This window comes from Moesziomyces antarcticus (assembly GCF_000747765.1).
Source record: "Moesziomyces antarcticus DNA, scaffold: scaffold_v10033, strain JCM 10317, whole genome shotgun sequence".
Classification (NCBI taxonomy): Eukaryota; Fungi; Basidiomycota; class Ustilaginomycetes; order Ustilaginales; family Ustilaginaceae; genus Moesziomyces; species Moesziomyces antarcticus.
Window position 1 is genome coordinate 1 of NW_014638977.1, and position 20,657 is coordinate 20,657.

Sequence of the window (20,657 nt, forward strand, 5' to 3'; positions counted from 1 at the left end):
CGCCGAGGAGGAGGAGTCGGTGCTCATCTGCATGACCACCACCGACCTCGAGCTCTCGCGCGAGTACAAGCAACGCAACGGCAACATCAACCTCACCTCCGCCGACCCCACCGCCCGTCTCAAGGCCGTCCACACGATCGCACCCGATACATGGACCCATTGCGAGATTCACCCCGCCATGACCCTCGGCATCTGCGCCTCGATCGTCCCCTTCCCCGATCACAATCAATCGCCAAGAAATGTGTAGTGCGTAGCCTTCCCTTGACGATCAACGACCTACACGACTCTTTGATACTGATCTTTCCTTTTCTTTCCTCTCAAAGTCAATCTGCCATGGGGAAACAGGCCATCGGCACACCTATTTCCAACATCCTTGCTCGAGCAGATTCGATGGCCCACGTCCTTTATTATCCCCACAAGCCCCTGGGAACGACTCGGTCGATGGAGCATATCCGATTCCGCGAGTTGCCCGCCGGCCAAAACTCGATCGTGGCGATCATGTGTTACTCGGGTTACAACCAGGAAGACTCGGTGATCATGAACCAGTCGTCGATCGACCGCGGCTTTATGCGCTCGCTGTACTACCGCGGGTACATGGCCGAGGAGAAGAAGGTGGGAGTGATGCAGCTGGAGGAGTTCGAGAAGCCGCACCGGGACACGACGATCCGAATGAAGCACGGCACGTACGACAAGATCGACGCCGACGGACTGGTGGCGCCGGGCACGCGGGTGTCGGGCGACGATGTGATCATCGGCAAGACGGCGCCGCTTCCGCCGGACTCGGAGGAGCTGGGCATGCGATCGAAGCTGCATACGAAGAAGGACGCGAGCATCTCGCTCAAGTCGACGGAGAACGGCATTATCGACCAGGTGCTGCTGACGACCAACTCGAACGGCAACAAGTTTGTCAAGGTGCGCGTGCGCAACTCGCGTGTGCCGCAGACGGGCGACAAGTTTGCCTCGCGTCACGGCCAAAAGGGAACGGTGGGCATCATGTACCGGCAGGAGGACATGCCGTTTTCGGCGGAGGGCATCACGCCGGACATTATCATCAACCCGCACGCGATTCCGTCGCGAATGACGATCGGACATCTGGTGGAGTGTCTGCTGTCCAAGGTGGCTGCGCTTTCGGGACAGGAGGGCGATGCGACGCCTTTCACCGAGCTGACGGTGGAGGCGGTGTCGTCGATCCTGCGCGGACTTGGGTACCAGTCGCGTGGACTCGAGGTCATGTACCACGGGCACACGGGACGCAAGATGCAGGCGCAGGTGTATCTGGGACCGACGTACTACCAGCGACTGAAGCACATGGTGGACGACAAGATCCACTCGCGTGCGCGAGGACCGGTGCAGATCCTGACGCGCCAGCCCGTCGAGGGACGATCGCGCGGCGGAGGATTGCGATTCGGCGAGATGGAGCGCGACTGCATGATCGCGCACGGCATCGCTGGCTTCCTCAAGGAGCGCATGTTTGACGTGTCGGATCCGTACCGGATCCACGTGTGCGATCTGTGCGGCCTGACGGCGCTGGCGAACCTCAAGAAGGGGACGTACGAGTGCCGATCGTGCCGCAACCGCACGGCCATCTCGCAGATCCACATCCCGTATGCGGCCAAACTGCTCATGCAGGAGCTGCAGAGTGTCAATGTGGCGCTGCGTCTGTACTAAAAGCAACCCGAAAAGCAATCCGATGTGTCACGCTTGTCAAACTCTTTTCAAAATGGCACGGCCGTCGTCATGGCGAGGGCGAGTTGCTTTGCGGGATTTGAGGATTGGATGCGGCAGTGAGAAGCTCGCGACAAAAAGGGGATGACGATGGGATTTGGCGTGCTTGAACAATTGCAGCCGGAAGGGAAAAAAGGACTCGCCAAAAAGGCGAGAGAAAAGAGGCATAAAATGTATTTAAAAAAGGACGACTTTGTTAGAGTGTCTCGAATGCGGATGGCAAGGGTTCGGGAGCGCATAGTGTTTGGCCGAGCGCGAGGGCGTTGTGGTGGAAGCGAGGGCGGCGAAAGGGGATGGCATGTGCCTCGGCTAGACGAGTCGAATGCATTGGACAAGTGTTGCACCCTGTGAGCGTTGCAGCGCAGACTGGTTGGGTTGGAAGGGGAATTGTTTTTGTGGGACGTTCTGCGTAGAAGCGCGCATGGCCGAGCGCAGTTTGGGATGCTGCATGATCGATGCCGATGTCCAAAGTCGCAGCTAAGGATGCAAAAGCCGCGTTGGGGTCATGCTTTGGACCTCCGCTCACCACTTGGACCCGGAGTAGCATCGTGACCGAGTCTTCGGTGTCCGAGGAGACTGTGTGGCATTCGGGAATGTCAAGCCGAAGAGAAAGAGAGAAAGAACGCGAGACACGACGCGTTGGGATGAGAGGGTCGTCTTGACTCCGACACTCACAACTAGCGGAGATGGATTCGAGCGGTGGTGCCTGCATGCCTTGAGCTGGCATCCGGTTGGACGCGGTGAGGATGCGCGTCGACGTCAATGTCTCTTGTCACCGAGGCCAAGGGTCCGTAACCGAGCCCCATAAGCGTGACATCTCGCTTGAGTTCACGTCCAGGTCAACATGGCGCAAGCAGGTGAGGCGGTCACAAGCGATGTACACAAGACGAGACAGGGGGAGGAGCATAGCTCGAGCTTAGGTACGTGCCTGCTCGCGATCGAGCTTGGCCGAGCGAACCGAGACATTGTTCAGCTGCCAAGAAACGGGCAACAATGCCAGTCCACCAACCATGCCAGACAATCCAGCACCACACGACAAAAGGACGACGAGCGACCAGACGAAGCCGACTCCGACCCTTGGCTCTGGGCTTTTTGTTTCGCGAGTTGTTTTGTCGAGACGCGTCGCGCGTCCCTCCCAACACCCCCAACACTTTCTTTTCTCGCTTTTTTTTTTTTTCTTCTTCGAGCTCCGTTCCGGCTCGTCACGGCAGCCAAGGGAGCAGCTGATGCAGACAAACGAGGCATGAATTTCGCCCGTTTGGTTTTTGGGATGCAAAATCATTGCCAGCATGCAACCGCGTCGCAAATGCTTGACAACCGTGCATGCCATTCGTCGCATCCCAGCCTGAGATCCCGACGCGCTTTTTTGCAAGAGCCAACGATGCGATGCCAACGTGACGCCGTGGATGCAGCAGCTGCATGGCTCGCCTCTCGCCCGGGGATGCCCGCCCGCTCGCGTTGGGTTGGTGCATCGGCAGTACACCGCGATCGCCGCTTGCGAATCCAATTCAACCGGCTCGCGTTCGGACATGCTGGCATCGGGTGATTTCAGGCTGCAGGGCACACAACACCACCACAATGCATGCTTGCTTGCATGCTTCCGAACCGCAGCACATTCAATGCCCTGCAGCTGGGCTCAGCAGTGGTGCATATTTTGGCCATTCTTACCAGCCAGCCATGCTTCGTGGCGTGACTCCCGAAAGAAAGGATGAAAACTTTTTTCTTTTTCTTTTTCAAGCGAGATCAACTTCGGCAGACCCAGGGTGGGAGCAAATTCATCTCGAGCGAAAAACACACGGCAACCGATCGTGTGCAAAGCAAAGATAGGCTTTGGACACCGAAATGAAGCCGCGCTCGGTCATGCAAAACTGCACCGGAAGTGCACCCGCCCAGTCCAATGAATGGTGGGGGATGAGCTTCATCGCCTGTTGTCAAGAATCGCATTTTCCTTTTTTTTTTCTTTTCTTTTCTTTTTTAAATTGGATTTGGATTTTGCGGCTTGGCGGGCTGGCAATTCGTGTTGGATTCATTCATGTGGAAGGCCAAGGCGGTGCGGCGGTGAGCAGTGCTGAGCAGCGCTGAGCAATGCAGAAGAGTGACAGCTGGCTGCCGTCCCCCCTTCAATCGCCTTTGCCTTACGTCGATGGCCGCTGGTCTCGCTCAACGCCATCACTTCCGACGCTCGACCCTCTCTCACCCTCTCTGGGCCAAACATCCCGACACGTTACACCGACGCGCGTCCGTCCCTTCGTGTCGACCCCTTGGAGCCGCTCCACCACCATCATCTCTGCCTCGTCCTCGAACCATTCGATTCCGTCCACCCTCACTCACGACAACGACACGCATACTCCCCTACAGCCTCAGACGCTCGACCGGCACACCAGCCCCTCTACCAGACCGCGTCGACAACATCAGCGCTCGCAGGTTTTTCGCTCGCTCGACTCGCTGCTCACGCTCGGACCCCCTCTCGAAGCTCTACATTCGGTCACATCGGCTCCCGAGTAATCACACTCCCGCTCGCATCACCGCGCCGTCACCGACTAGCACTGCATCCGCTCTACGGCTCGTCACCCGCTCCATCGCACGTGATGCTCTGATGCCTCGCGCCCATCCGCTCTAGCTCGTCTGCGCATACATCATGGCTGCCTCCCGCCCCGACGTGGCTCTCACCCAATCCACAATGTCGCTCGCACATCCACAATCACCAGCGCAGCCCTCGCCCGACTCGCCATCCCTCCACACAGACTCGATCTCGCGCTCCTCCTCGCCCATCATGTCGCCGCCACCCTCGCACGAGCACGACTCTACCATGCTCACCACCTTCGACTCGTCCATCACCCCACCAGACTCGGCCCGCTCGCCCGCAGATCGGCACGACAAGCTCGCAGCTTCGGCACCGGCCCAGCCATCTTGCTCGTCAGCACCCCTCTCGCGCGTCGCTTCCGCTGGTTTCCCGCCAGCCTCCACCAAGCCACCCGCCATCGGCAACGAGTCCAGCGCACTGCGAGCCACAGAGCACGGCGTCAGCCCCGTCATCAACGCCCTTCGCTCGCCCTATCCAGCCAGCCCGAGCTACTTTGTCACCGCCATCCCACCAGAAGACTTTCCCACCTCCTCGGAATCCACCAACGCAGAGCGCAACCGCCTCCAACGCGGCTCCCTTCTGCCTCTCTATCCCACCCTCGGCGGTCAGCTATGGGCCATCTCGCGCGAATTTGCCCTTCCCTCCGTCGGCGGTCTCCTCCTCTTCCTCGCCGACGACGGCCAGGGCAACCGCGGCCCCAGGATCGGCGATGCTGCCTGGCAGGCTCTCTGGTCTCGCTACTTTGCCGACGACGACCTCTCCTCCACATCCGCCGCCCACAAGCCTCCACCCAACTTTGCCCACAGCCGACGCTCCTCCGACGCCGCCGCCGACTCGTTTGCCCACCCTTCGTCGTCGTCCAGCGCACACGCCGCCGACCTCTCACGCTCCACCGTCGGCGAGGCCTCGTCCAGTCGTCCCACCATCCCCTACTATCGTCCCTCGCCCCGCGTAGACGCTCTTGGCTTTGGCCGCCGCGACGCACACACCGACTGGAGCCCATCCGTACGCAGCGCCGCCGCTTTCTCCGCCGGCCACCATCAGGCCAACCCACCACCACCACCACCCTTCCCAAGCCTTCCCATCGTCGCACGCATCGAGTGGCAGGTCGACACCGCAAAGGCGCCCTGGTGGCCAAGCTGGATCGCTTCCCGCGCAAACCCTCGCGAGAGGCCCTCCCATCCAACGCGCAAGAGCATGCACCTCGCACACAGCCTCTCGCAGTCGCAGGACGACGAGCCACAACACGAGTCGGATCGAGCTTTTGCCCAAGATCTGGCCCCAACATTCGAAGCCGAGATCGAGCAGCCTGTGCAGCCCAAAGTTCAGCAGCGCTCGCCCTCCACTGCATCAAATCACCAAGCCGAATCCGTTCGAGAAGCGATAGCGCAAAGGGAGGCGGCCTCCGATGCTGGCGTCAAAGCTGCGCCTCTCGAAGAAGCAGCACTCCACGACGACGGGCTGCAGCTTTTCCAGCAGCGCTTCTCCCAATCGTCCACCACCGCGCCTCTGCTAGACGAGGAGCCGCAATCCGAGTCTCAGCAAACGCAGCAGGCGCAAGACGCACCGCTGCCCACTCTGCCCACCAGGTCCGCCTCGCCGTCGGACGAGCCTGTCCAATCACAACGCGCCAGCATCGTCTCAATGAGCTCGGCCGCATCCGCATCACGCCCTGCTCTCTCCGTCTCACGCGCATCCATTCAGTCTAGACCAGTACTGCCCGCGCCTACTACTTCGTCATCGTCTTCGCACGAGGTGCAACAAGCATCTTCCCAGCACCAGCTCACACGCGATGCGCTTATGCCCAGCCACCGCTCCAACTCTGGCCAGAGTCGAACCGGCTACTCCGAGATCCTGGATGCAGCCGACGACGCCGAGACAGAGCACGACATCAGCTTCGGCAACGAGCCCCTCGCGCACGCCGGCGATTACTCGGCGCTCCCAGACTCGCCTTCCTCCGCTGCTCACGAGATCACTGCCTCGCAGCGCGGATCTACCTACGAACCAAAGGGTTTCGCGCTCCGCCACAGCTTCATCGTCGATGCCGGCGACGAGGCCATGTGGCAACATCTGCAGCATCACGACATCGATCCCATCCTCCCCGAGCCGGGCGAAACGAGCAACGCCGCGCCGTCCTTCGAGCACCAGCAGATTCCCGCAGCTTTCGACGACAACCCCCGCGATTTCGACACGCTCCACGCATCAGCCCTCGAGGCTGCCATGGCCCTGCCGCCGCAGCAGCCGATGCAGCAAGTGCCGACGCAGCACTACGCCAGCGACGCCGCCAACGATGTCTACTACAGCCCTCGACGCGACAACATGGCCCGCATCCAGAGCTGGATCGGCAAGACGCCAACCGGCCGCCCCAACTCTTCCGGCGCGTTCGACGACGACTTTGCCAACGACTTCGGCCACGGCGAGATGCAGCTGCCGCCAGAGTCGGACATCGACGAGGTCGTTGGTCTCTGGGCCAGCAAAATCCGCCAAGATCCGTATGCGGTGCCGCACATCACCGGGCCGTCGCCCTCGGTGCACGCGGATGACGATGCTGCCCAGGCCGTCGTTCGCTCAAGCGACGAGCCACACTTCCACATCCCATCGGCCGAGGCACACGAATCAGACGCCAGTCTCGAGGCAGCGCCGCCAGCCATCTCGCTGCTCAGCCCCATCCACCTCGACGCGGCGGCATTCGGAGGCGTCAAGCCTCAGCTGGGTGGCCTCACCGCATCGCTCTCGCCGCAGCTTTTGAGTCCCACGGCAGTCGGAGACGCCTTCAACACACCGCGCGCTCCACCTTCGCCGCGCTCCGTCTCGACGCCCATATTCCAGCACCACCCGCCCTCGTCGCCCGGCTCGCTGGCGCTGCCTCAAGACCGCCGCCCCAGCAGCGTCAGCCGTCGTAGCTCGGGCGATCTGAGCGACAGCCTCGAAGACATGCAGAAGGCGCTCGAGCTCCTCAGCCCCGGATGCTCGCCGAATCCTGGCGGCGGCAACAGCCCCGATCCCGCCGGTCGCAAGATGTCGAGCAGAGACAGCCTCGCGTACGCCCGCAGCCTCTCGGCCTCGGTCACGCCGAGCCCCAAGTGGATCGCGCGCGCCAAGGCTGCCACTGCCAAGAGCCGCAGCAACGCCAGAAGCCCCTTCGACCGCGCCCCGGTCTCGCCGCGTCCCGCCAGCACCTCGGCCGTGTCCGCGTCGCGATTCCAGTCGCCGCGCATCGGCATGCACGCGCCGCTCAGCGCATCCCGCTTGGTCGAGTTCAGCAAGGCAGACGCCGTGCCCCGCCTCGCAAGGACCGAGGTGGCTGATACAGAGTCGATGCGCTCCCGCGACAGCGTTCCAGAGGCGGCTGCCGGGGCCACGTCCGCTGGCGCCGAAGACACGCCCACAGTGACCGAGGACGCGCCCGAAAGCAAGCCCGTGGCCGCGCTCAGCTTGGACGCCGATGCAGCGCAGGAGCACGCAGATGCAGCGCAAGAGCACGCCGATGCAGCACAGGAGCACACCGAGTCGATCCAGGCCGGCACGCCCAAGGCTAGCCACCAAGCTCTCGAGGACGTCGAGTCCTCAGCCGCGGAAGAAGCAGCAGAAGCAGCGGCAGCAGCACCAGTCTCGGCCGTCGTGGCTGAACGAGCCATCGATGCGCCTGAAGCGGGGTCAGTTGCAGCACCCGACCATGACGGAGACGACACCACCGAGCTGTCAGCTTTCCTCGGGGACGACCACGATGACGGCATCGCCTCGATCCAACGCTTCCTGCGCGGCAAGGTCGTGTCAGCGGCGGAGTCCGACGCGTCCATTACTCAGGATCTTACCGTATCTGGCGTGGAGCAGCCGCAGACGTCCAGCGCAGACGGCACCATCATCGAACGAACGGTCAGCATCGACAGCGACATGGACTCGGTGCCGCAGCCGTCTGCGCCTTCGGAGCATGCGGACGCCGCGGACGCCGCCGACGTGATCGACAAGGAGCACGAGCATGACGAACATGCCGAGATTCAGGCGACGCAGGACGACGCCATCTCGAATGAGCGCTGGAGCCAGGTCTCGTACGCCACGGGCAAGCACACTTCGCAGATCCCGTCGCGCGTCTCGTTGCCCTCGGCCAGCTCGAGGCGTGACGAGCACCCCGAGGCGCGCACGCCCAACTTTACGTACGACGCGCTTCTGAGCTCCGAGCCCACCACGGCGGACACGCTGCTGAGCAGCACCAGCCGAGGTGACGAGCGTCTGTCGGCCGCCAGCGATGTGGTCAAGGCGTACCTGTCCAGCTCGCCATCGGACGAGGCGTTTTTCAAGTCGCCTGGCCCGTCGAAGCTTGAATCGGCGGATGCATCTGGACTTGGCCAAGGGGCAGCCTCTGCGCTTCCTCAGCCGATGTGGCAGCAGGACTCCGCAGCTAGCGACGCCGCCTGGCCGCACATCGACCAGGTGCCCGAGGTGAAGGACGAGACGAGCCAGGGAGGTGTTGTGCCGGTGCTTGCGTACCGCCTGGCGTCGTCGCCGGTGCACGCCAGTCCGTTTGGGATGAGCCGGCCGCTGGCTGGCACGCACGACTACAGTCTGGACGAGGAGGAGATCCGGACGATGAACGAGGACACGCGTGCGGCGGTGCGCGAGGCGCTGTCGCAGTCGACGTCGCACCATGTCAACCTGCCAGCGTCTGTTTCTGCGCCGCTGTCGCCCAAGAGCTCGACGTCGCCGACGCTGTCGAGCCACTCGTCGCTGGGCGACCAGTTCCGGCGACGCGGATCGACGTCGAGCCTCAACCTCACGTCGGCAGGGGCGGGCAGTGGCAGCAACACGTCGTCGCCCAATCTGGGTGGCACGACCAAGCGGCGTCCGGCGCGGCTGAATCTGGACATTGACGGGCTGGCGAGGTCTCCGCCCGCCGCGGCTTCGCGCAGGTTGCCGTCGACGTCGCCGCGCTCGCGCTTTGGCCAGCTGCCGCCCTCGCCGTCGCTGCATCCGAGCTACAAGGCGGCGACGTCGAGCCCGCTCTCGACGTCGTTCCCCATCATGGGCGCGCATCTGGGCAGCCCGCAGGGAAAGCACTTTCTCCCCTCGTTGCCCAGCGTCACCTCGATCGAGGCCGAGCTGGCCGGCTGAACCTACGCGCCCCGGATAGCGTCGCATCATGTAGCCAAAGTAGCGCTTGTAATGAGGCGAACGGTGAAGAGATAGAGTTTGAGCTTAAGCTTGCGAGTTTGAGCGTGGGTGGGGTGTGTTGCGGGAGTTTGCTGCAAAGCACGTACGTTGAGCTAGAATCGGATTGTGGTTGGAGCACTTTGGCTGACGATGGGTGGGTTGATGCGACCCAAAACGGAACGATTGGGCGGCTGTGACGCTGCGCTGGTAGGTGTGAGGCTGGCCACACACGACGGAGTAGCGACGGTGGGAATGCCGACAGCGACGACTGCACTCTTCGGCAAGATCGAACCTTGATAGCAACGAGTCCTGTCTGACAGGCACTGGACCAACGAACACAAGCCCCAAGCAGCTGTCAAAAGGTGGGCAACCACTGTCTACCGCATCTTTCGCAGTCAGACATTGGCGATCGCAAGCAGAATCAGCCTCCTCCGCACTGTAACGGCCGATCGCAACTCGTTCCCGCGCCTCACTGTCGTGAGCCTCACCAGACTTAGAGTACGCTTCAAACTGTGTTGATCGAGACGCAAGATTCATCTGCACCATCGCTGTCTGCATCCTCGTCTCTCGTCATCGTTCTCCATCGCCGTGTCGTTTTTGTAAGATCAATTTGACTCCTCTCGCTCATTCTCTGTTTTCGTGCGGGGCATGAGTGAGGATATTCAATTGCTTGTGCGGGTGTCAAAGTTAAGGTGGCGCAAGGTCGGCTTTCGCCAGCTATCTCCGCGAATGGCAAGCGTCTGTCAGCTACTCTCAGCGCTCAGGTTGTTGTAGCGCGCGTGAGCTTGTAGTGTCCCGCAACTTACGGCGCCCCATGCCCCCAGGTCGCCGAGCGCGTGGAGTCCAGCCGTGGTTGCCGGGTCGATATATTGGAGAGCCGATTTTTTGAAATATGTTAAGTTGGAGTCGTGGACCTCCACCCCTCAAATGCCTGGCGGAGCGACTCGAGGTCTTGGCACGCACACCACCATCTCGAAGCTGCGGACGCTGCGGATCACTCGGAACTCAGGCACATAGAACCCGCTTGGGCGTTGGCGCAATCATGTCGCTGCTTCGACCGTTCCGGGCGACGGATCTGTTCAAGTTCAACAATGTCAACCTGGACCACTGGACGGAAACGTACACACTGTCGTTCTACCTCTCGTACCTTGCGCAGTGGCCCGACCTGTCGTTCCTTCAGACCGCGCCCTCTTCGGGACGGACGATGGGGTATGTTATTGGCAAAGCCGAGGGTCGCGAGTCCACCTCTTGGCGCGAAGCTCCTACACTGCACGGCCACGTGACGGCCATAACGGTCGCACCCGAGTACCGTCGATTGGGACTGGCCAACGGCATGATGCATCTGCTCGAAGACGTCTCGAACCGCGTCTACAATGCGTACTTTGTGGATCTCTTCGTAAGACCCAGCAACACCACTGCCGTCACAATGTACGAAGGACTAGGGTATGGCGTGTATAGAACAGTCAAGGACTACTACTACAAAGGCGGCAAGGACGGTGGAGACGAAGACGGCTTCGACATGCGAAAAGCCCTGCCGAGAGATAAGGACAAGAGAACCGTAAGGAGCAATGGCAGGAACTTTACCGTACAACCAGAGTAAGTCACAAACTCCCCCTTGTCACCATCACTGTTTACTGACTCTTCGTTATCGTTGCGCACACAGAAACACGATCTTCGAACCAGCCTATCGACCTTAATACAGTGACATTCCCGCGCTTATGACGATGGCGTTTGAAACGGTCGATCAATGCGAAGCGCACGCGTGACGCGCAGAGGCATACAGTACGTCGGATCGACCTGTTGCAACCCCTCGAATCCCAACAGCGAAAGTCCTGCTCCGACAAAGACCCAGTCAGCGTTTTGATCCCGAGTCCTTCGCGTGCACTGCCAACTTACCTGCACATCCAAACACGGTGTGGAAGACGTCGGTGACGTTGTCCGGTCGATCGGCAATGCCGCCCTCGTCCGGATCCTGTGCCCACACGCCCCAGGGTGATGTTGGGTCAATTCTGCGCCACTGTGGAGGATGGGTTGGTGGGGACATACCTGTGCCGAGAGGATAAAGTTCTTGAGCTTATCCGCGTTGATCCAGTGCAGCCTGCGGATGACGCTGAGGGTGGACAGCACCCACCAGCTGTAGCAGACGTCCTCGAGCTTCTGCGGTCGCCCGTTGAGGCCGCCATTGGGCAGCTGTCTCTCGGCGAGCCATGCGCCCACGCGGTCGCAGTCGATCTCTTCCAGAGCCTCCAGGATCGATAGCGCGCCCACGCTCACCCACGCTGCCCAGTTCAAGGAGGAAGAGTCAGCATGCGGTCTCGAGATTGGCAAGATTGGACAAGAGCGTACCTTGTGCGGCGTGGCTTTCTGCGCCTGGGTCGGTGCCGAAGCCTCCGTCGGGATTGTGGCATGCGAGGATGTAGCGCACGGTGCGATCGCGGTCGAGCTGGTCGAGTGCGCCCAGATGCGCAAGCGCCGATACCGCGCAGTACAGGAAGCGCGTATCAATCTCGCCCCACTTGTCGCCCTGAATCGCACCACTTGGCAGCTGAAGCCCCAATAGAACTGCACCGCCGGAGATCAAGGCCGGTTGATCAGCGACTCTGCTTCTCGCGTTCCGGCTGATGTGGAGAGCTGCTTACACTGTACGAGTCTGTCACGGACGCCTCTGGTATCGAGTTCGTCTAGCGCGTCCTTCATGGCGAGGATCTGGATGGCGGAAAGCGTGCTGTGCACGTGCGCATCGTGGCCCGGAAACGAGCCAAAGCCAGCGGTGTCGTCGTTCCAACAGCTAAACACAAAGTCGATGAGCGCCTGGCGGTCGAGCACCTCGGGTCTGCCCAGGATCTCGAGCGCTGCGAGGCCCCAGTAGACGCCGTTCATGCGCAGGTGCGTCGTAAAGTGGTAGGCGAGCGAGTCGCGCTTCTTGTCGAGCGCCTCGACGAACGCGACGTGCAGCGGGATGAGCAGCTCGCCCGGTGGTGCGCGCGGTGTTGCGGCTGCTGAGGATGTCGACATTGTGCATCAACGCCCCCGTGTGCTGTTGAGCTAGGGTGAAGATCGTGATGTGCGAAAGGGAGGAGGAAGGTCGTTGAGATGCCGGCCTGACCAACACCTCAAAAAGGCCGATCGCCCGATCGAGACGCGCCTCCACTTTTGGCCGTCTTCGCGCCGACTCAGCCAAAAGTGTTACTTTTGGGTCCATTCCACAGGGACCCTTCCTTGTCATCTGTCACCCACCTCATCGACCGCTGCCTCAACAACCGCGGCGGCTCAGACCAGCTCAGCTCGTCCCACTGACAGCGTCTTCAATGCTGCATCTTCGCCTCTTCACCACCACAGTCACTCGCGGCTGATCCGCTTCTGCAGCCACACGCTCACGCCACGAGACATCATGGCGCCGCCTTCGCAAAAGCCAGCTGGGGCGCAGGCCACCATCAGCGCCTTCTTCAAGCCCAAACCCAGCTCCAGCTCCAGCTCCAACGGCGCTAGCTCATCTGCCGCCCGCCCTCCATCAGAGCCTCCATTCAAGAAGCCACGCCTGGCTGTGTCCGAGGCACCTCGCCGCGAGACCTTGGCTCGCATGGACAGATGGCGCTTCGAAAAGGACACCTCCACCACCACCACCACCACCACCACCACCACCACCGAACCGGACCCGACAGTGAAGCCGGAATCGTCACAAGCAAACAGTGACCGCTCGTCCGAGGCAGACGCCCGCCATAGAGCCTTTCGCAAAAAGCTTCTCGGCCCCGACTTTGCCGTCGACCGCCATGCCCGCAACCAGATGCAGATCGAACGCATGTCCGCCGCAGACACCCCAACGTCAGAGGATGCGCTCGATGCGCCTGGATCGGCGGACAACGCGATCGTTCTGGAAGACGATGATGTTGACGACACCACAGAAGCGGCAGATCCTCCCTCGAATCGTTTTGACCGTTTTGCGGCTGTCGAAGGGTCATCATCCACCGCCAACAAACCATCCAGCTCGCGTGCAAAAGGCAAAGGCTCGGCAAGCCTCGACCCATCTGGACCCACATACACCCCACTCGAGAAGCAGATCCTCGAACTCAAGGCTGCGCATCCCGGCGTGCTACTCGTCATCGAAGTCGGCTACAAGCTCAAGTTCTACGGAGAGGACGCGCGCATCGCCAGCAAGGAGCTCAACATCATGTGCTTTCCCGAGCGCAATCTCCTCACCGCTATGATCCCCGTGCACAGACTCCACATCCACGTCAAGCGCCTCATCCAGGCTGGTCACAAGGTCGGCGTCGTCCGCCAGATCGAGACACGCGCTCTCAAAGCGGCGTCCAAGAACGCCTACACCCCCTTTGTGCGCAAACTCACCGCGCTCTACACGGCGAGCACTTGGATCGACGACCTCGCCAGCTCCGACGACGTCAACTTTGCCACAGGGGCCGCGCACACCTACCAACCCAAATCGCTCATGGCGCTCGTCGAGCAGTCCGAGGGCGGCAACGGCCCCGAAGACCGCGTCGCCATCGGCCTCATCAGCGTCGAGGTCAACACTGGCTATCTCACTTACGACCAGTTTTCCGACTCGCATGCCCGCACCGAGCTCGAGACGCGCATCGCTCACCTCGCGCCTGCCGAGCTGCTCGTACCGCAGGAGCTTACACGGCCAACCGAAAAGGTCATCGGATACCTCCTCGGCAGTGGCGCAGAGGGCGGCGTGAGGATCGAGCGTGTCGCGTCCAAGCTCGACTACAACCAGGCCTTTCAGTCGGTCACACAGTTCTACCGCGATCGCGCTTCTGGCGACAGTGACGGCACCGACGTCGAGATGGATGTAGACGCACAGAACAAGCGCCCTGCCGAGCTCATGTCTCTGATACAAAGCCTCCCACACCTCGCGCTCATCGCGCTCGCCCAGATCATCCATCACCTCCAGGCGTTCAACCTCGAAAGCATCTGCACGCTCTCGACCAACTTCCAGTCGTTTTCGTCGCGTACCACGATGCTCTTGAACAGCAACACGCTCGCCAATCTCGAGATCTTCCGCACCGTCGATGGCCACGAGAAGGGCAGCCTCATCTGGCTGCTCGACAAGTGTCGCACCAGCATGGGTCGTCGCCTGCTGCGCAAGTGGGTCTCGCGCCCGCTCACCGACGTCGACGCACTCGAGAGGCGTCTGGACGCCATCGAGGCCATCATCTCGGCCAAGAGCTACGTGGTGCGCATGCTGCCCAACTTTCTCCAGGGACTGCCAGACCTCGAGCGTGGACTTGCGCGCATGACGTATGGGCGTGCCACTCCCACCGAGCTCGCCACCGTGCTGCTCTCGCTCAACCGCGTCACGCAGGAGGTGCGCCCCGCCGAGCGCGACACGTGGAAGCTCGACTCGAGCCTGGTGGAGGAGCATCTGCTCAACCTCGCTGCAGGCAAGACGGCGGTGCAGACGTACCTCAACCAGATCTCGATCAAGGAGGCGCGCGCGAACAACAAGGCGGATCTGTTTGCGGATGCCGAGCGGTATCCGGCGATCCAGACGGCCAAGGACAACATTGCGATCGTCGAGACCGAGCTGCGCGAGCACCTGCGCGAGCTGCGCAAGACACTGCACCGGCCGAGCCTCGAGTATGCCAGCGTGTCGGGCGTCGAGTATCTGGTCGAGGTGCGCGTGGCCGACGCGAAAAAGGTGCCGGCCGACTGGCTGCGTGTGAGTGCGACCAAGGCGATGGTGCGCTTCCACACGCCCGAGGTGATCCGGCTCACGCGGCTGCGCGACCAGCACAAGGAGACGCTCGCCGCGGCAGCCGAGAGTGCGTTCAGCGACTTTGTGCGAGCCTTGTGTACGACCGAGTACGTGGTGCTGCGCAATGTGGTGACGAGCCTGGCGGTTCTGGATGTGCTCGTGTCGCTGGCAGAGCTTGCGGCGAGCAGTGGATACACGCGGCCGCGGTTCGAGCGGTCTTCGCCGCGCGATGGCGAGTCAGGCGTGCGTGTCGAGGTCAAGGCGATGCGTCATGCTATCCTCGAGGTGGTATCTCCGCTGCCGTATATTCCCAACGATCTGGTGCTGTCGGACGACACGTCGCGCGCGGTGCTGCTGACCGGTTGCAACATGGGCGGCAAGAGCTCGGTGGTTCGGACGCTGGGGTTGCTTGTGGTGCTTGCGCAGATTGGATCGTATGTCCCAGCGGCGGAGGCCAAGCTGGGTGTGCATGACGGCGTGTTTGTGCGCATGGGCGCGCGCGATGCCATGTTTGCCGGTCGCAGCACGTTTATGGTCGAAGTGGCCGAGACCGCCGAGATTTTGCGCGCCGTGACGCCTCGTAGTCTGGTGATCCTCGACGAGCTCGGACGCGGGACGAGCACGCATGATGGGGTGTGCATTGCATGGGGCGTGCTCGAGTATCTGCTGCAGCTCAAGAGCATGCCCAATGTGGTGTTCATCACGCACTACCTCCAGCTGGCCGAGCTGGTACGGCGGTATGGCGCGAGGAACATGCACATGGCGTATGTGCAGCGCGACGGCATCCAGTTCCTGTACACGCTCAAGCAGGGCGCCACAGCGTCGTTTGGCATCCACTGCGCCAAGTTGGCCCAGCTGCCGAGCGAGATCACGCACACGGCCGAGGCGGTGGCGCAGCGCATGCAGGCGGACCACGAGACGAGAGTGCAGGTGGCCGCGGCCAAGAAGGTGCTCAAGAGCGTGTTTGCGGGCGAGCTTGGCGTGGAGGCGGTGAAGGCGGTGCGCGATGCGGTCGCGCGCAGGCAGCCGTACGATGCGTAGCGAGTACTCGCCATCACAACTGCACACACGCCACGCAGAATCAACCTGCCTGCCAGGACGCCGAATCGCGATGCATGCCACTTGCTGTCCAGCATCTCACTCGATCCCGTCAAAACCATCTGCCATCGTCGACCCACCCGATGCAGATCCTTTCCAGCACCACACCGCTCTGCACTTGGCGCAATCACATCCCCTGCTTTTGAATCCAGCATCCCATCACTGAGCCCCAACACACTTCAGGCATCAACACCACACACGACTTTGAGAAAGCAGCACAAGACAGCATTGAGCAACGACAGAGCGACTAGAATACAGACTCGAATCAAAAGTACAATCGAACGGCGCGGATCTAAACATCGCACTCCATCTGGCGCTCGGCCATGGGACGCTGCCTTGGCTCGGGCATGTCGTTGAGCAGCTGGCTGAGCGTGGGCAGCGTGGGCCTGCCAGGCGGGGTGGGGGTCGAGTTGCGGTCGCTGTCGACATCGCGCACATGCTCCGCCTCAGCCGAGGGCGTGGTCTCGCCATCCTCGGTCTTGCTGCGCGCAGCCGAGGTGAGGATGGGTGGCAGACGCACACGCTGTTGCGACTGGAGCTTGGCGCGCGCCTGGTCGGGGAAGTTGATGGCAATGAGCAGGTCGCGAATCAATCGCACGTGCTCGCGCGCCATGGCCTCGCGCGCCTCGCCATCCACCGACGGCGAACGCGCCAGCGGCCGACCCAGACCCTCCATCTGCGACACGCGCTCGGTGAGGCTCGGGTAGAGCGACGATGACGACGACGACGAGGACGCCGACGGCGATGGCGACGAGGCGGGTGCAGAGTGGCGCGTGCCCGCCGATTCCATGGCCGCACTCTGGCGTCGCATCGAGGGCAGGCGTGCGTCCGAGTCGAGCAGCGAGCTGATCGACGCAGACGTGCTGGCGGTCGAGTTGGAGCGCAGCGGTGGCAGACGGCGCGATGCCTCCGAGGGCGACACGCGGGGATAGAGGCCGTGCGAAGGCGACGAGCTGTCGCGGCGGCCCGCCTCGGACCATCCGCTCTCGGACGAGGCGGCGGGGCTCACGGAGCGGTAGCGGTCGCCGGCGTGCGAAGAGGCGTCGTCGTCCAGCTCGTCCTCCTCCATGGCGTCCTCCTCGGCCTTGACCGGGGCGGTGCGGAGCGCATCGGCGCGTAGGGTGTCGGCGTGCTCGGGAGCGGCGCGGGTGAGCGCCTCTACGCGGCGGTAAGAGTGGCCGCCGACGTCGACGGGGGCGAGCTGCGGGACGATGGCGTTGCCGCGCGAGACACGGACGCTGTCAAAGGCAGGCTGATGCATCTGGTGCGAGCCGCTCGCGTACGCCGAATCGGGGTAGTGGTGGTGAGCGCGGCTAGGCAGCTGGGCGATGGCGCGCTGAGGGTTGGAGGCGTTGGCGAGCAGCGACTCGTCGAAACCAGGAATGTGGGTGAGGCCGTACTGGGAGAGCGACGAGAGGTCAAAGTCGGCGGCATGGCCCTGGGACGAGAAGGAGGACGAGGCAGAGGAGCCGACGGACGACGACGACGAGAAGCTGTGCGAGTGCGATGCGGGGAGTGCCGAGGCTGCGCTGGCGCCGAGCTGGAGAAGGAAGGCGTTGAGCTGTGCGAGGTCGGTGGAGTCCTGCTTGACGGGAGCACGCGCGTGGACGCCCGACTCCATCTTTGCGCCTCCAGCGTTGTTGGGCGCCTGGTAGGCAGCGGAAGGGTCAAAGGTGGAGAGGATGGCGTTGAGCGAGACATCGTCGATGCCGCCCATGCCGAAGGTCTGGGTGAGCCTGTCTGCCATGTGCGAGTCGTAGGCGGGGGCGAGCTTCTTGCGGCGGAGGTCGCCAAAGAAGTCCTCGACGTGTTCGTGGCCACGTTTGTTGCCGGCGAGGTGGTGGCTGGTGGTGGCGCCGTGGGCGAGGTAGGTGTAGGAGGTGGGGTCGGAGGTGACCTTGTTGCGCGAGTCGAGGCCCTGGGCGAGGTGCATGTAGGAGCCGGCGTCCTGGACGTGGTGGTTGGGGCCGGGGCTGGTGCCTTGAGGGGTGTCGATGCGCGACGACATGGGCGAGAGCGAGGCGCTTGATGTGGAGTGTGCGTAGTGGTCGCGATTGGGGAGCGAGGGGTAGGCGGAGGGGTAGGCAGCGGCGGTGGTGGGGTAGAGGCCGTGCTGGTGGTGCTGCTGCTGCTGAGTGGGGAGGGCGGGGTATCCGAGGTAGGCGTTGGAGGCGTGGACTGGGTATGGGTAGGCGCCAAAGGCGGCGGAGGGGTCTGCCATGGTGTAGGCGCGAGCGGCGGCGTTCTGTGCGGCCTTGTGCTGGCGCTGCTGCTGGTGCTGCTCGGTGTGGATGCGCTCGTGCTTCTTGAGGTCCTGGGGACGCTTGAAGGTCTTGCCGCAGACGTCGCAGTTGTGTGGTTTGAGCGGGGTGTGTACGCGGATGTGCGAAGTAATGTGGTCGCGCTTTGCGCAGCTGACGTCGCAGCCCTCCCACTTGCAGGTGAGGCAGAGGTTGTTTGTGGACTTGCGGCCGACGTGGTCGTCGCAGAGGTGCTTGTAGACGACCTCGGGGTCGTAGAAGATCTTGCCGCAGTCGTCCCATCGGCAGGTGATGGGCTTGGCGGGCGGTTCAAAGTCGCCGTTGTCCGAGGCCGAGGACGACTTGATCTTGTTCGAGGGCGAAGGCGAGGAGGAGGACATGGATGTGGCGGAGGAGTGGTGGGATGGAGCGGGGCTTGCGCCGAGGTGGCTGCTGGATGCAGCGTAACTCGAGTGCTCGCTCACCGAAGCGGGCGAAAGGTGATTGCTCATGGCGGCGTGAGGTATGACTGCGATGTGAGAGGAAGCCGGATCTAGTGCGGGTAGAGTTTGGACGCTGTCGATGGTTGATTGGTGCCGATGTTGTTGTTGCTGATGGTGGGGCCGAAGAAAGATGGTGTGGAGAGGCCAACGAGATGAGGGAGCGAAACCGGGTGGTAGGGATGGCAGTAGCGGGAGGGGTGTCGAGTATATGAAGGCGAGGGGATGAGGGCGTGGATGCCAAGAAACTCAAGACGAGCGGAGGATGCCAAGGCTTGGCAGTCGATCCACGTTTGCGGGCGGTCTTGGCGGCCAGGGTGCAGGAGGAAGCGAGTGATGCGCGGGTGTCCTGTAAGCGCTCCGGATGAATGCTTGTCTGCTTGCTTGCGTTTAGATGGGCGCAAAGGGATGATGGAATGTGAGGAAGAGAGAGGGAAGAGGCAAGTCTTGGCACTTGATGATAGGGTGAGGAGAGTAAGGCTGTGCAGAGGGAGGGGCGAAGGCTGGCGGGGTGGGCGGGGGCATGCAGGCGAGGCAGCCGCGCAAAGCAGCCCAAGCAGGCAAAGCAGCCAAGATTGAAAGGTCTTGGCAACAAGCGCAGAGGCGGCTGATGAAGCGGGCGGTGGTGCCTTTGTTGGCGGCCGCCGCGGAAGCACTGCCAAGAAACTCGACACTTTGGCACGGCGGCCCTCTCTCTCTCTCCCTCTCTTTCGCCTCAGCCGTAATCTTGCAGCTGCAGCGCTGATGAGGTGCCGCTCAAATTCAAACAAGAAAAAAAAGAAAAGGATGAAAGAGCGCTCGAACCGGGTCGTCATCCGCGCAAGTGCCCGTGCCTAAAATTCGAGCCCCACCACGCGCGTGCCAAGAACTTTTAGTCTGGCTGCTCAAGTGCCGCTAGCCTGTTTGCGCTCCAACTCGAGTCCGCTCGTTGAGCCGCAGGTCTTGGCATTCCCAAGTCTTGGCTAGCGGGGGGGCATCCAATGCCAAGACTTTTGGATGATGCCTGCAGCCGTCCGTTCCTCGAGCTTGGGCATCCGGACCATCGATCGGGAGGACCGACGCTCCGTTTCGCACGAAAGGATCCACCACCAGCCTCTGGCCGTGTCCTCAAAACGATTGGACTGTCCCACCGTATCCTTGCTGCAATGCCCCAAGTTAAGCCCTAAGCCCACGTCAGAGCTCAAGGCACGCGTCACCGCCCAGTCGGAGCTCAGTGCACCGGATAACGTGCCGAAGCCGGCATCGCCTGGCGTTGAGTTTTGCGCAGCGCGCCTGGCGCGCACTACAAAAAGCCTGGTTTTGAAATGCCGAGCTTGAATTGCCAAAGACTGGCCAGCTTCGCAGTCGGCCGCCAGCCGCGCTCTGCCGAAACGTGCGTCGATTCGGTCCGTCTGTTGCGCTGCACTCTCGCCTCTGTCCCGCCGGCCAGCCGATGCCAAACTCCGCTCCTCTCGCATTCAGAGCATACCCGCACTCGGAAGTCAACCCGACACCTACTTGAGAAATGGCTTGAGGGATGGCTTGAGGGATGGATGGATGAGCAGGTCATGCGTACGCTGCCAAAAGTGCACCACATGGTCAGAATGATTTGTCAGACGTCGACGTCGCTGCGAGCTACATTCATTTCTCGGCTTGGAGGTCCCACCACA

The 20,657-nt window shown here is 62.2% G+C and overlaps 7 protein-coding genes across 7 annotated transcripts; 5 read left to right on the forward strand and 2 right to left on the reverse strand.

Moving 5' to 3' along the window:
• Positions 1–1,668, forward strand: PAN0_033c6257 (uncharacterized protein; the record flags this gene model as incomplete). Its single annotated transcript, XM_014798276.1, has 2 exons — positions 1–246; positions 324–1,668. Coding segments are annotated over 2 exons (1,591 nt in total), but the record flags the coding sequence as incomplete, so codon positions are not given.
• A 2,142-nt stretch (positions 1,669–3,810) lies between these two features.
• Positions 3,811–4,230, forward strand: PAN0_033c6258 (uncharacterized protein; the record flags this gene model as incomplete). The annotated part of the gene is made up of 1 exon (XM_014798277.1): positions 3,811–4,230. One exon carries the CDS (start codon positions 3,811–3,813, stop codon positions 4,228–4,230), a length of 420 nt encoding a protein of 139 aa, XP_014653763.1.
• Positions 4,231–4,405: 175 nt separating this feature from the next.
• On the forward strand, positions 4,406–9,418 carry PAN0_033c6259 (uncharacterized protein; the record flags this gene model as incomplete). The annotated part of the gene is made up of 1 exon (XM_014798278.1): positions 4,406–9,418. One exon carries the CDS (start codon positions 4,406–4,408, stop codon positions 9,416–9,418), a length of 5,013 nt encoding a protein of 1,670 aa, XP_014653764.1.
• A 1,081-nt stretch (positions 9,419–10,499) lies between these two features.
• Positions 10,500–11,154, forward strand: PAN0_033c6260 (N-acetyltransferase; the record flags this gene model as incomplete). The annotated part of the gene is made up of 2 exons (XM_014798279.1): positions 10,500–11,053; positions 11,121–11,154. 2 exons carry the CDS (start codon positions 10,500–10,502, stop codon positions 11,152–11,154), a joined length of 588 nt encoding a protein of 195 aa, XP_014653765.1.
• A 19-nt stretch (positions 11,155–11,173) lies between these two features.
• On the reverse strand, positions 11,174–12,472 carry PAN0_033d6261 (terpenoid cyclases/Protein prenyltransferase; the record flags this gene model as incomplete). The annotated part of the gene is made up of 5 exons (XM_014798280.1): positions 11,174–11,289; positions 11,354–11,429; positions 11,504–11,736; positions 11,804–12,019; positions 12,097–12,472. The coding sequence occupies 5 exons, from the start codon at positions 12,470–12,472 to the stop codon at positions 11,174–11,176; spliced, it is 1,017 nt and encodes a 338-aa protein (XP_014653766.1).
• A 376-nt stretch (positions 12,473–12,848) lies between these two features.
• On the forward strand, positions 12,849–16,211 carry PAN0_033c6262 (DNA mismatch repair protein msh3; the record flags this gene model as incomplete). Its single annotated transcript, XM_014798281.1, has 1 exon — positions 12,849–16,211. The coding sequence occupies one exon, from the start codon at positions 12,849–12,851 to the stop codon at positions 16,209–16,211; it is 3,363 nt and encodes a 1,120-aa protein (XP_014653767.1).
• Positions 16,212–16,560: 349 nt separating this feature from the next.
• PAN0_033d6263 (uncharacterized protein) lies at positions 16,561–19,020 on the reverse strand (the record flags this gene model as incomplete). The annotated part of the gene is made up of 1 exon (XM_014798282.1): positions 16,561–19,020. The coding sequence occupies one exon, from the start codon at positions 19,018–19,020 to the stop codon at positions 16,561–16,563; it is 2,460 nt and encodes an 819-aa protein (XP_014653768.1).
• Positions 19,021–20,657: the final 1,637 nt, after the last annotated feature.